Source organism: Labrus mixtus, chromosome 12 (genome assembly GCF_963584025.1).
Source record: "Labrus mixtus chromosome 12, fLabMix1.1, whole genome shotgun sequence".
In the NCBI taxonomy this organism is placed as follows: Eukaryota; Metazoa; Chordata; class Actinopteri; order Labriformes; family Labridae; genus Labrus; species Labrus mixtus.
In genome coordinates this window covers 27,311,813-27,325,528 of record NC_083623.1, presented here as the reverse complement: position 1 = coordinate 27,325,528, position 13,716 = coordinate 27,311,813, and the positions used below count along the sequence as shown (strand labels likewise).

The following is a 13,716-nucleotide window of genomic DNA, read 5'->3' as shown; positions in this document are numbered from 1 at the left end:
GGCGGTAGATCAGGTGGTTCTCATTGTGGATCCACATCTTCCGCTGGCCCTCTGGCCTACTGGAACAGTGATTTAAACTCACCCTGGAGTTGACGGATGTGTAAGGACAGCAGCTGTCCAAGTTAAGGATAAGACATATGTTTGCCCGGTAGCTTGCCTGGTTCCACTGCCACAGCTCCATGATGAAGACACTCCAGGGAGAGCCTGAATTGGCTTTCTCCCAGTTTCTCATATCTCCAGAGAAATTCGGAGGTAGCTGTGTACAAAAGCCCCTCTTCATGTTCCTTTACAATCGGCACATGGCAGGAGCGTATGTTGCTCACACATGTCAGAGGAGCACACACCTACTCATAGTCAGTGTGTGCGTGAGTGAATCAGCAGTGAAACAACTGAGGAACATTGCTAAACTGAGCTCTATTGTGACCATTGCAACGCTGATTTTAGCTGTTTAAACCAGACCTCCTTAAACAGTCTTCAAAATGTCCAAAATGCAGCAACTTGTCTTTTAACAGGAACTAACAAAAGATCTCACATCACCCCAATTTTATCCTCTCCGCATAAAATTTGAAATCCTTGTCCTAACTTTTAGAGCCCTACATGGCCTATCACCCCAGTATATCACTGAGCTGCTCCTCCCATACAATCCCCATAGGCCCCTCAGGTCTCCTGACCAAAATCTACTGACCATTCTGTGCTTTCCAGGCTGTTGCTGCCAGTCTTTGGAATACACTACCACTGTCTCTGCGGTCCCTAGACTCCTGCAACACTTTTATGAAGCAGCTGAAAATATTTTTATTCAAGCAAGCATTTGGTTGACTCTTGCACTTCTGCACCACTCCAATTACTGCATCAATTGTCTCATTTATTCTGCTTTTATCTCCCAGTGGCATTTTCTATTATGCATCACGGTACCTATATGTTTTATTATTATTAATTTTGTTCTCCCCTGCGCTTTAAATGTTCTCTGCTATTTTATCTTGTTTATCTGCTATTTTTTATCTCTTGTGTACTTCTTTTAATGTGAAGCACTTTGTGATGTTTATCTGTGAAAGGTGCTATACAAATAAAGTTACTTACTTAATCCCATGCATGTTCAGGTGTCATTGAGATTTTCTTTATTTTGTATTCTGACTGCAGGATTCTTATTAAGGGTTAAAGGTTTTCAGTGAAATCAACCTGGACCTGATCTGACTGTGGTCGCTCCGCATCAGGATCTGCTGAACTCCTTTTCTTTACCAAAGAGACTTTAGACACTCAACACAAAATAACAAGACGAAAGTCTTTCTCACTCTACATCAGTTTATTTATTACAAGGTTACACATGAGCTGTCTGAAGAACTTGTGCTACCCAACACAGAGGCCTCCAAGGAAACAGAGTGACAGAAAGAAGATATCAGGAGAGAAGAAGGATCCTTACACTGTAACTGTTTCATATAAACCCTCTACATTCAAACGTCATAGCTGCTCCCAACTTACTGGTTCATATGTCAGCAACAAAACATCAATGTCAAAAAAGTAGAGACCGATTTCTGGAAATAGAATTGTCTTATATCCCTTCATAACAGCACTTATACATCTGTTAGCCAATATATACTGATGAATACACATTAGTGATGTTGTTAACTTGGATTCCTTTGGATCAGCTTTACCATTGCACAGAATTAGCATTTCTCTCGAGTGTGAAGTATCATGTGTCTGGTCAGATGTCCCTTATAACGAAACCTTTTACCACACTCAGAGCAGCTGAAGGGGTTCTCTCCTGTATGAACTAACATGTGTGTGGCCAGACTTCCTCTTTGGGTAAAGCTTGAATTGCAAGTAGAGCAACTGAAGGGTTTCTCTCCTGTGTGAACTAACATGTGTCGGGTTAGGTCTCCTTTTTGCTGAAATGCTTTACTGCAAACAGAGCAGCTGAAGGGTTTCTCTCCTGTGTGATTTGCCATGTGATAAATCAGACTGACCTTATGGGTATATCTTTTCTCACACTGACAGCACCTGTAAGATTTGTCTCCAGTGTGAATCATCATGTGACTGGTCAATTTTCCCTCAGAACTAAACATTTTACCACAATCAGAGCAGCTGAAGGGTTTCTCTCCTGTGTGAACTAACATGTGTGTGGTCAGATATATTTTCCGGTTAAATCTTTTACCGCACTCAAGGCAGCTGATGGGTTTCTCTCCTCTGTGAATTGCCATGTGATATGTCAAATTAGACTTACTGGTAAATCTTTTCTCACATTGAGAGCAGCTGAAGGGCTTCTCTCTAGTATGAACTAGCATGTGTCTGGTCAGATGCTGTTGTTGGTTAAATCTTTTCTCACACTCAGAGCAGCTGAAGGGTTTCTCTCCTGTATGAACTAACATGTGTTTGGTCAGATGCTCTTTTCGGTTAAATATTTTACCGCAGTCCGAGCACCTATGTGGTCTCTTACCAGTCTTTAGTTTCTTATTTTTCAAGTTTAATTCTGACAGATCTTCTCTTGTCTCTTGCCAATCATCACTGTCGTCAGTCTCAGGTTCATCAGAGTCTTCAGTCTCGACCTCAGTGTCTGGTTGTAAATGTCTCTCTGGATCTGAGTACCTCTCTGGTTCTGCTCCTCCACAGTCCTCTCCATCAACTCCTGTTTCCATCTGTTCAGTTTGTCTCTGATGAAGCTGTGAGGACTGAGGTTTCTCTTCATCATCTTCACTCTTCACAGAGACAGGAGTGAAGGGGGATTTGGTGGTATCAGCCTCCTCCAGTCCTTGAAGCTGTTCTTCCTCCTGACTGATCCACAGTTCCTCATGTTCTTCTTTAATGTGTTGGGGCTTAGTGTCCTCCTGGTCCAGAATGTGGCTCCACTCCTGCTGCTCAGGTGGAAGCTGCTCTTTACTCACCAACAGCTGCTGGACATCTGCAGGACACAGTAAACAAACATTAACGGTACTTAGAGTGATTTTTTAATATTAATAAGGACGTTCAAATGATTTCATTTTTAATAGCTGAAAATCAATAGTTAATTGGAATGAATCACATTTTAATCATGTTTGGACTTCACTTATTTTGCATTCAAAAAAAGTTTTGAATGCTTTTATTTTGTAATTTTGTCCTAAGGTTGTAGGTTACTTTAATTCCTTTTTTGACACAAACCTACCTTTATTTTGAAAGAAAATAAGGAACCTGTTGTAGACTGAAGACAGTCTTCAACTTAACCACGGAAAAAATAAACTTGTTCAAAAAAGTAAAAATAAATTAAACCAGCCGAAGAGGTTGTGTAAAAAAAAAAAAAAGTGAGAGCAACAGTAGCCTAAGGCTGTGAGGACTGAGGTTTCTCCTCATCATGTCACAGGAGGGATATTACTTCACTGTTATTTTCCATCACTGCAGCTACTGTCATTTAAAAACCTGCATTCATTTTAAACTTAATCTCACTGTGATTAACATTTACAGCCCTACTTTTAATATTTTAATTGACATGCTCAAGAAAAGCATGATAAGTTAATGCTATATTTCTATCCTGTCCTGTATACTTGTTGCTATGGATGATGTCATTTTAATTTTGTTGAAGAAAATGAATGGATTATCTGTAACGATAGTTGGGAGAGAGATTGCTGTTGGGTGAGCTGATCTACAGTGAAGCTGGCACACTGCGCTGTCAATGAGGTTGAAACAGTGTGCTTTCAAATGAATTTAGAGACTATCAGCCCCACAGGAACCTCCTGACCTTTCTACCTTGGTTTGTAGGATTTTTCTATCTCAATTTGAAATGCTTCTGCGGCGATGAAATAAGTAGTAACTCTCTCAGCAGAAGCAGTGTCAGTCACAGTGGATGAAATCAATGAAGGAAAGATGGACATCCTTCACAAGTTTTCTGGCTTTTACCTGGGTGAAAGTTGACTTCCTGTTTTTCACTTGTTGTCCCCTCTGTCAACAGAACCCTCTGACCCGCATAGATCCATCTGATGTTGAGTTAAATAACATGACGTGCAGCAAGTTTAACAAGCAAGAACAGATCCGGACAGATCCAGATTCTTTGAGTCAGGTCCTGACTTATGCAGAGGGTGGCCTGAAGTTTGTGTCACAAAAAATCAATCTCTCTAAAATCCAACTACTAAATATTGCCAAACAAGTTTTGTATAAAGGTTTGATGTTTTGCCCTTCTCACACCACCACATGGTTTCAGATTAAGATAGATCTTTTCAGATTTTACCACAATTTGAACTTGAAGACATGGTATGCCTCCCAACAAAGACTCTTAGTACAAGTAATACCCACTGGTCCCACACCTGCCACATCTTTTAGACCCAAATCAACTTTCAGCCCTGTATGCAATAATGCAACACCACTTACCTTTACTAAGGAAGTTGATTATGAAATCGATTAACTATCTAACAGGTGTAACAACGGACCCTCCAACCTCTCCAAGACAGAACAAGCTATTCTAGATGATCTATCAAAATATGACATCATCATAAGTCCAGCCGACAAGGGAGGCGCAAAGGGGTAATGGAATGAGGAAATTGATTTCAGACCCTTTTTGTCATTTTTTTCTGTCCACTGCAGTTTACCATTTTATCATTTACTTTATTATGCAACGTTTTCACGACACGGGATGTCACATGTCGGGTTGCCAGCACAACAAGGAAGCTTTCACCCATCTCTGTCCCAGCACACCAGTGCAATGCTTAACACCCTGATGAAGGCCATTTTTTCCACTCTTTTCGCTTTCCTTTCCACCTTAACCTCTCCCACACAAGTGTGCCTGTAACCGCTTCAGAGACCTCTCCACTACCAAACGGAGGTAAGCTGGTCACTGACGGGGCAAAAGCGCTCTCTCTGTCTGTTACTCCTGCTCGCTCTGGAGTCCAGAGCATTTACTATAAAGATCAGAATACGGGAGCACTTCAAATTTAGGGGTGGCTCACTTGACCATGTAAAAGTGAGAAGCGGCTGACCGCAGTCTTTCCACTTCTGTGAATAGCAGGCCCGGAGTGGCTAATCGGGAGAACCGGGACAATTCCCGGTGGGCCAGGCTGCTTGAAGGGCCGCCAGGGCCGGTACAGTGACAGTTTATAAATCATACAGGATGTACTCATTGCTCATGTAGCATTTCACTACAGACCAGTCATTTCTGAAAGTGTGGGGTGGGCGTGTCCGCCTGGAAAACATGTAGTGCGCAGTCCACGGTCCTGGTATAACATATTAACGGCCACGGTATATTTTTCGCCCACACGATCGGCTTTTAAGACAAATGAAGTCTCTTTGAATGCATCTGTTGCAGTGCAACGTCTGGTCTGTTCGAACTTCTAATGTCGTTATTTTTTGTGCAGCTAGCCTACTTACTAGTCTAAACATTAGGCTAGATCACCTTCGTTCGCAGCGCAAACCCCCTGTTTTCAAAAGTCTCTCCCTCATCATGTCAAAAACATGAATTTAAAGATAACGGTAGGTTTGCGCACACGAGCGGGAGAGAAGCGAGAGTCGGGGAACGTGCCATTGCGTATTTAAAGGCTTAAATATGTGATTTTTTTTTGATCCAGCAGATGTCGCCCTTGAGCACCAGCATGAAACCAAAACAACTTGCGGTGCATTGTTGTGTTAGCATGCTAATGCTAGCGATCTTTATTATACTCGTATCTTCACACTGCATGTAAATTTACCTGAGATGAGCGTGATCTAGAAACACAGTTAATCAGTGAGTACAGTATGTTATTCTTCTTTTCTCTAGTCCCTCAATTAAACAACTTTTATACGCGAGGGGAGGAGTCAGCCGGTCGTCCCGGCGATGTAAACAAAGTGAAGATAGGACTCTGAAAACTCTGAAAACATCACAGACAGTGGGACTCGGGTGTTACACCCATTGTAGACAGTCATGACTCACAGAGTTATTTTCAGAGGATATACTTGATTTCTATTACATTTAAGTGTGAAAAATCACATAGTGGATAAGTGGACGGACAAGAAACAACAAGTTAAATTGATCATCTGCTCTACGGTTTACATGTTTACCAGTGAAGTATGTGAACTACATGGCAGACTGATGTCTTTCAGTGCTCATCTGTCTGTGCATCTGCACATCACCCTCACTGCTCTGCTTATTAAAAACTATTAATTATAAGCTGGTCATATGCCACGTCTGAATCTTCAGTGTAGACCTGGGCGCCTACCTGAGGGTCTCCATCAATGGTCCGAGACTCTGGATTTTATGTTTTGACAATTTGTGTTTAATTACTACAACCGCACACAATTGTTAAAAGACACCAAATACATTTAGCCTCATAATTTTGCACAGAATTGATGCAAAACTCTTCCGGCGCAGACGCGAGTGGCCGCATATCCAGTAGCTCCGTCCCTGTCGTATTCGTTTTTAATATTTTATTGGTGTTTTTGCTAATCTTACTTTTTTTAATACACTTACGGTGTAGAACATTGTATGCTATGGATACTCTTTCTTCTTTTCTGGGAATATAGCAGCGGAAAACTTGGTTATTCAAGGGAGAAGCTTCGTTCACCCCATAACTGAGGAGCTGAGACGAAGGCACAGAGGCTGCAGAGCCGGAGCCAAGGTAAAAGCTAAACTAGCGGCTAAGCAGTGGAAGTACAAGCCATGTGTTCCGTCGATAGTTATGGGGAACGTTAACTGTCTAACCAACAAGACAGAGGAGCTGGCTGCCCTTTGTGAGGAACGACCGGACATTTAGAGAGTGCAGTTTAATGTGCCTCTCAGAAACCTAGCTAACACAAAAGACCCCCGATGCTAACGTGGATCTACCGGGCTTCACAACAGTGAGCGCGGACAGAGACATTAAACGCAGTGGCAAACGGAAAGGGGGGGGGGGCTTGCGCTGTTTATTAACACCAGATGGTGCCACCAGGGACATGTTACTTTGAAGGAGGCAACGTGCAGCAAGGACATTGAGCTGCTGGCGGTAGGTCTCCATCCATACTACATGCCCAGGGAGTTCTCCCACGCCATTGTTGTTTGTGTTTACATCCCCCCGCAAGCGCACGCTGAGACCGCGTGTGACGTCATCCACTCCACCATCGCGAGACTACAGACACAACACCCTGATGCATTCATTGCCATCTCTGGGGACTTTAACCATGTTACACTGGACTCAACACTACCGGACTTTCACCAGTTTGTAAGCTGTCCTACCAGGAAGAACAGGACAATAGACCTCCTGTATGCAAATGTGAAAGAAGCTTACACTGCCATCCCTCTACCACCACTGGGGAAGTCTGATCACAACCTGGTCCTTCTTAACCCACAGTACAAGCCACAGATTCAGAGACACCCAGTAACCACACGCACCTTCAGAAAGTGGTCTCCTGAGGCAGCACTAAGAGACTGTTTTGAGTCGACTGACTGGAGCACCTTGCAAGAGCCACACGGTGAGGACATTAAGGGGGTCACACACTGCACAACTGACTACATGAACTTCTGTATGGATGTTGTAGTTCCCACAAAAACTGTGCGCTGCTTCCCGAACAACAAGCCCTGGATTACCAGTAATGTCAAGGACATCCTTAACAGGAAGAAGAGGGCATTCAAGGAAGGAGAGCAGGCAGAGCTGAAGCGTGTGCAGGGGGAACTCAAGGTCCGGCTCAGAGAGGCAAAGGAGGAGTACAGAAGGAAGGTGGAGAAGAAGCTGCAGAACAACAACATGAGAGAGGTCTGGGAGGGCATGAAACCCATCACAGGCTGCAAGAAGAAAGGCAACAACATAGAAGATGGGGACCCTGTGAGAGCAAACCAGCTCAACCTGTTTTTTTAACAGGTTTGACTGCCAGGCCACTGCAGCTAGTGTCTGCCCCCCCAGCACCTCTCTTCGCACCTCTCTTCACACCCCCACCTCCCCTGACGACAACACCACCCATACTGCCACCAGGACAAAGACAACACCTCCCCCTCCCTCCACACTCAGGGACTGTTCACCCCCTTTAACCCCTCCCTCCCACCATTACCAAGGAGCAGGTGAGCAGAAAGCTGAAAAGACTCAGCATGTCTTCAACATGAGCTTGCGGCTTGGGAAGGTCCCTGTGCTCTGGAAGACCTTGTGCTTCACCCCGGTCCCCAAGAAAAAAAACCCCAGTGAGCCAGGCGACTTCAGGCCAATTGAACTGACATCCCACGTCATGAAGACCTTTGAGCGGCTGCTGCTCCATCTCCTCAGACCCCAGGTCCACCATGCCCAGGATCCACTACAGGTTGCTTACCAGGCAAAGGTAGGCGTGGATGATGCCATCCTCTATCTACTACACAGGGCCTACTCTCACCTGGACAAAGGTAGCAGTGTGATGAGAATCATGTTCTTTGATTTCTCAAGCGCCTTTAATACCATCCACCCCCTCCCACTGAGAGACAAGCTGACCGAGATGAGGGTGGACTCGCACCTGGTGAGATGGATCACGGACTACCTCACAGAGAGACCACAGTACGTCAGACTGAAGGACTGCACATCTGACACTGTGGTCAGCAGCATCGGAGCACCACAGGGGACTGTCCTCTCTCTTGTCTTGTTCACCCTGTATACCTCTGACTTCCAGTATAACTGAGCTCTGCCACATGCAGAAATACTCGGATGACACTGTGATAGTTGGTTGTGTCAGGGATGGACAGGAGGAGGAGTACAGGAGCCTGGTAAGGGACTTTGTGACGTGGTGCAGTTCAAACCATCTGCAGCTGAACACCTCTAAGACCAAGGAGATGGTGGTGGACTTCCGAAGGAACAAGCCACATCCCCAACGTGTTTCCTTCGGGGGATCGATGTGGAGGTGGTCAGGACCTACGGGTACCTGGGGCTGCAGTTGGACGACAGGCTGGACTGGTCATCAAACATGAACACTATCTGCAGGAAGGGACAGAGCCGTCTGTACTTCCTGAGAAGGCTGGGGTCCTTCAACATCTGTAAGAAGCTGCTGATGTTTTACCAGTCCGTGGTGGCCAGTGTCCTCTTCTATGCTGTGGTGTGCTGGGGAGGAAGCAGCAAGAAGAGGGACGCAGCACGGATGAACAGACTGATGAGGAAGGCTGGCTCCATGGTGGGCGCAGAGCTGGACTCTCTAGTGACAGTGGCAGAGAGAAGGACCCTGAACAGAATGCTCTCCATCATGGACAACACCCACCACCCTCTGCACAGCACCTTCACCAGGCACAGGAGTGTGTTCAGTGGCAGACTGCTGTCACAATCCTGCTCCACAGACAGACTTAAGAACTCTTTTGTCCCCCTGGCCATACGTCTGTACAACACCTCACGGTTATGGCAGGGGGAAAGCACACACTTGGACTAATCTTCCTTTTTCCACTTCCCATCTGCACAGCTGTCCCCAGAGTCAGCTTCTAGTTGGACACTTTAATGATTACCTCAATACATACACCTTAAATAGCACCTTTAATTTAATGTTTGCACTGCTTGTTATCTGCTTTTTAAACATTGCTGTACATATATAAACAACACAATTTCAGAAGGTCAACACTTTTTTATTCTTATTTTTTATATTCAGGTTTAATTACAGATTTTTTCCTCAACTGTTTATAGGTTCTTGTTTAAATTACACATATTTTTATCCCTGCATGGGTTATGTACATTTCTTGTATAAGTCTATTTTTAAGTTTAAGTTTTGATTCGTCTAGAGGTATTCTTTAAATCTTTTTTTCGAGTTAATATATATGTATGGGAGGGGGGCGTCATGTACGTTTTTGTAACCTGCTACTGGATACTTTGAATTTCCCTCGGGATCAATAAAGTATCTATCTATCTAAGTTAATAATGTATACATTTTTCCCCGGTCCCCCCCAAGGCGTTTCTATGTCCCCCCCACCATAGTCTCATAAAATCCTGTGGGAAACACTTTAGGCTAATGCTTTGAATTGAATTTTTTTTTTTTTATGAAATACACGATTTAGGCTACAAGGTTGTAGAGAATAGGCCACTATTTCAGACTCATGTACTAAGCTAGAATTACAGTCTATATCTCCAGCAAAAGGATACTACACTGCCCTACAAAGCCGACAAAGTGCAGTATCTACAAAAAGGACAAACTGAGAAAACCAGCTTTTTGTGTTTTTTGTTTGCCAAGCGTAAGTATAAAATTATATTTAAAAAACAATTCTATGATTGATTAGATGAAAGTGAAGTGAATTTGAAACATATTTTAATTTGAAATTCAGGTTAACCATTTCAGTTTTACGGCTAAAACTGCACTTTGCCTTTGTTTTACTGCTGAATAATTATATGGCCAAACACTGATGGACTGCAGCAAAGTTCAATTGTTAATGGGTTTTTATGTAATTGAGTAGACAAACAAGATGTATATTCTTTTCCACTCATTTGTTTTGTTTCCTATTTTATTTTATTATTTTATAGATCAGATTAAAATATATGTATAGTTACATCTTACAGTTACAGGCCTGTATGTGAGCAACAATTCATATGAACTGAACAATTGATTAAAATCAATTAATTAATTAACACTGAATGCAACACATGAATGCGTTCTATGAGACACATGTAATTTCAACAGTTTTATCAGCCTGGGCATCAATTACCAAAATGTACTCCTGGCTGAGAGAGATATAAACATAACTTTTGCATCTTTTTGAGACTTCAAAAGTACTCAATAAATGGAAACCACCACTGTTCTCTGTCTTTCACTTGCAGCAGTCGTTGGATACAAATATTACTTTAAGATCTGTAGATTTTTTACTTCAAGTAGGCTACTTTTGGCTTGTAACATAAGAGTGACTGAATCGTTTTAAACATGTGGTATCAAAAATAACTGAAACATTTTCACAACTTTGCTTTACATATCTCCTTTCTGCATATTTTTACCCATTACATGAGTGCTGTAAATAACCTCCCCAATTCTGATAAAATTGAGTGCGTTTACATTGAGTATCCTGGTTATGAGCCTTATCTTGGTTGATCCTAAAACAAAGACAATCTGCAGTATCTGACACCTTCTTCATGGTAAAACAAAGACAAACTACAGTATCTGACACCTTCTTCATGGTAAAACAAAGACAAACTACAGTATCTGACACCTTCTTCATGGTGAAACAAAGACAATCTGCCTAAGTGTCTCTTACTGCAGTTTGCCTTGGTTTCACAGTGTATTTTATAACTAAAAAAAACAATATCTCTGGGAAATAAAGCAGTAGAACTACGAAACTCTCACAGATTGAGGAGCAGATACTACACTTACAATTTGTGCAAAAAAGTGAATTTCACAAAAAGTGCAGATACTGCACTTTGGCTTTGTATAGCAGTACAGTGGGCTGGTCTGATCGTGGGCTGAAAATGAGTCCCACTCCGGCCCTGATGAATAGCATGTATTTAACGTATTTCCAATAATCATATCTACTTTAAGTACTAAAATGAACACAAAGATCCGTTGGTGGATTCAATAGGTCCAGACTAAAGAGTCTTTAAGTAAAGTCAATGATGTTGTTAGCAGGAGCTAGCTGCAGCTAACACTGTGCTGTGTGCGTCTATGGACCAAAGGCTATGAGCAGGAAACACGTTTCCAGCAGTGGAAAGAAAACCTACCTGCTCTCTGCAGCTTGATTTCAGGTGTTAAAATCACATCCAGCACTTTTCTTTGTCGGTGGAGCTCCTCTTCGTATCCACATGTTGTTGTTTCTGATATATCTCTGATAACCGCAGCGAGCAGCCGCCGTCTGAAGAAATCTTTAAGATCCTGAAACCCGGACATCTGACACACATCCAAGAGTCACAGAAGAAGAACTCAACACTGACGTTACTCTGATACTCTGATAATAACTCTACAACGTTACAGACGTAGCCTACGTGCTATCTGTGAAAGAGCCGGATATGAACGCTACGTCATTCCGGTCACGCCAAACAAATTGTTGCATTTCCGCCACCTACTGGTAAGGAGTGTAGATCAAAATATCTAACGTGTAGCCTACTACTTTCTGTAAATTATAACAAAAAATAAATAATAATAAAAAATAAATGAAATCTTCTCAATCAACTGAGTTTGTCTAAGGTACTCAAATTAAAACTTTAGTTATGATATATTCCACCTCTGATCCTTTTCCTAACACTGTGTACTGAATTCTTTGCTTTATAAATGTTGCACACCCTCCTCCACTACCCTCCTTTCTATCTCTGTGAATACTGTCATAACCACTAATAATAAAGTCTAATGGAGACTTAAGCCATTTTTCTTAAAGATGATTTCTGGTTTCTTTTTCAGACTTTGAATGAATCCTTTAAACTCTTGACCATTTGCTGACAGACTTCTTAACTTCCATTGCAGAAGATTCAGGTTGTTCTACCAGCTGATCCTCCCTGCCTTGCATCTGTTTCAAGTCTCTTATTTATCTGCTCCCAGGACACATCTTTAATACCCAAAAACCTCTCAGCTCCCTTCACAATGATTTTGATTTTTTCTCTTCTATGTTTGACCTGGTTGGTACAATTTATCACAAAAGCCACAAACAAAACCAACTTATCTATTGTCAGTGTAGGATTAATTTCCTCTATTTGACCTGACCTTGCTCTTGACTTCTCGTTTACTTCCTCAGTTTCTCCCCTTACCTTCTGTCCTTGAATCCTCTTCACTGCCTCTGCATAACTCATATTGTTCACTGATTTCACATGTTCAATCTCCACAGCCTTCTTTCTGATCTCACAGCCACCATATGTTACCCTGTGTTGTCCTCCACAGTTACAACGTTTCCCCTGCTCATTCTCTCTACAGTCTCCAAATCTGTGATCAGACAAATAAAATGTGATCAGAGGAAATAGTTTGTGCATCTCAAGGCTTACCTCTGTTTCAGGGATTCCCGATTTTGAGTGTCAATGCGATTTTTCACATAGAGCTTAACTGCCTCCCAACTCCTGTCTTGAAGGGCTGTGGGTGAAGTCTGTATGCACTGAAGACACTGGGCTTTACCAGGAACCTTTTTCTGTCATGATGAAGTCCATGAGCGTCTTCTCTCAACAGCCTGGATTTCCTCTTCCGAACACTTTTTTCTTGTGGTTTGCGATGAACCTGAAAACACAAGACTGTAAATAACTTCAAAAAGAAAGTCTGCATGCTATGTAACATGATCCCATTGGGCAAGATCCTGGCTAAAAACATGTTAGCAGTGTGAATTTGAGAAATAGAAACAGTATTTTTATTTTCAAGTAATCAGCAGTAAACTCCTTTAAGTGAACATGAAACTCTGGGTTGATCTATCAGGTTAATAATCAGCTTCACGTGACTCAGCATGATCTCTTTTGTCCGATTTAGTGAAGACAGGTAACCCAAGATACCTCGCTTTATGGTATAGGCCCCAGGGGTGTAATTAATAAAGCAAGGTTTGCTTTCATTCTGAGTGTTGTAATAATTTACCTTTTTTTACTTTGACATTTTGCAGATACGTCCCCAGCCAGTGGCATGTCGTCATCTGACCTCCCATCTGAAACCAAAGAAAAAGACTCTAAATGGCTTTTCTGTGGGACCCTATGGTAGAAGGGCAAGATGACACATTAAGGAGAGTGATTAGAGAGAAAGAATATAGAAGAAAAGTTCAATGCATTCAGTTTAAGCAGGGGTGAAGTGACAAATTAAATGACTTGTGTATAATTGAGTAATTATTGTGTAGCTGTCCTATTTGTGAGGAGTTTCTGAAATCAGTAATTTTGCTTTTTAGTGAAGTTTATTTTGAGAGAAGTATTGTACTTTTCTACAACTTAAATAGCATCTGCTACCAAGTAA

General features: G+C 42.3%; 1 protein-coding gene across 1 annotated transcript; it reads right to left on the bottom strand.

Moving 5' to 3' along the window:
* Positions 1–1,279: 1,279 nt before the first annotated feature.
* LOC132984480 (zinc finger protein OZF-like) lies at positions 1,280–11,779 on the bottom strand. Its single transcript, XM_061051363.1, has 2 exons — positions 11,532–11,779; positions 1,280–2,893 (listed from the first exon to the last, which is right to left on the bottom strand). The coding sequence occupies exons 1-2, from the start codon at positions 11,695–11,697 to the stop codon at positions 1,662–1,664; spliced, it is 1,398 nt and encodes a 465-aa protein (XP_060907346.1). The 5' UTR covers positions 11,698–11,779; the 3' UTR covers positions 1,280–1,661.
* Positions 11,780–13,716: the final 1,937 nt, after the last annotated feature.

Bases quoted from the DNA above. Each gene is read 5' to 3' on its own strand.
- LOC132984480 (XM_061051363.1), bottom strand. From the start codon at position 11,697: ATGTCCGGGTTTCAGGATCTTAAAGATTTCTTCAGACGGCGGCTGCTC. The intron at 2,894-11,531 runs GTAGGTTTTCTT...TGTGTCCTGCAG, and splicing joins AATCAAGCTGCAGAGAGCAG to ATGTCCAGCAGCTGTTGGTG.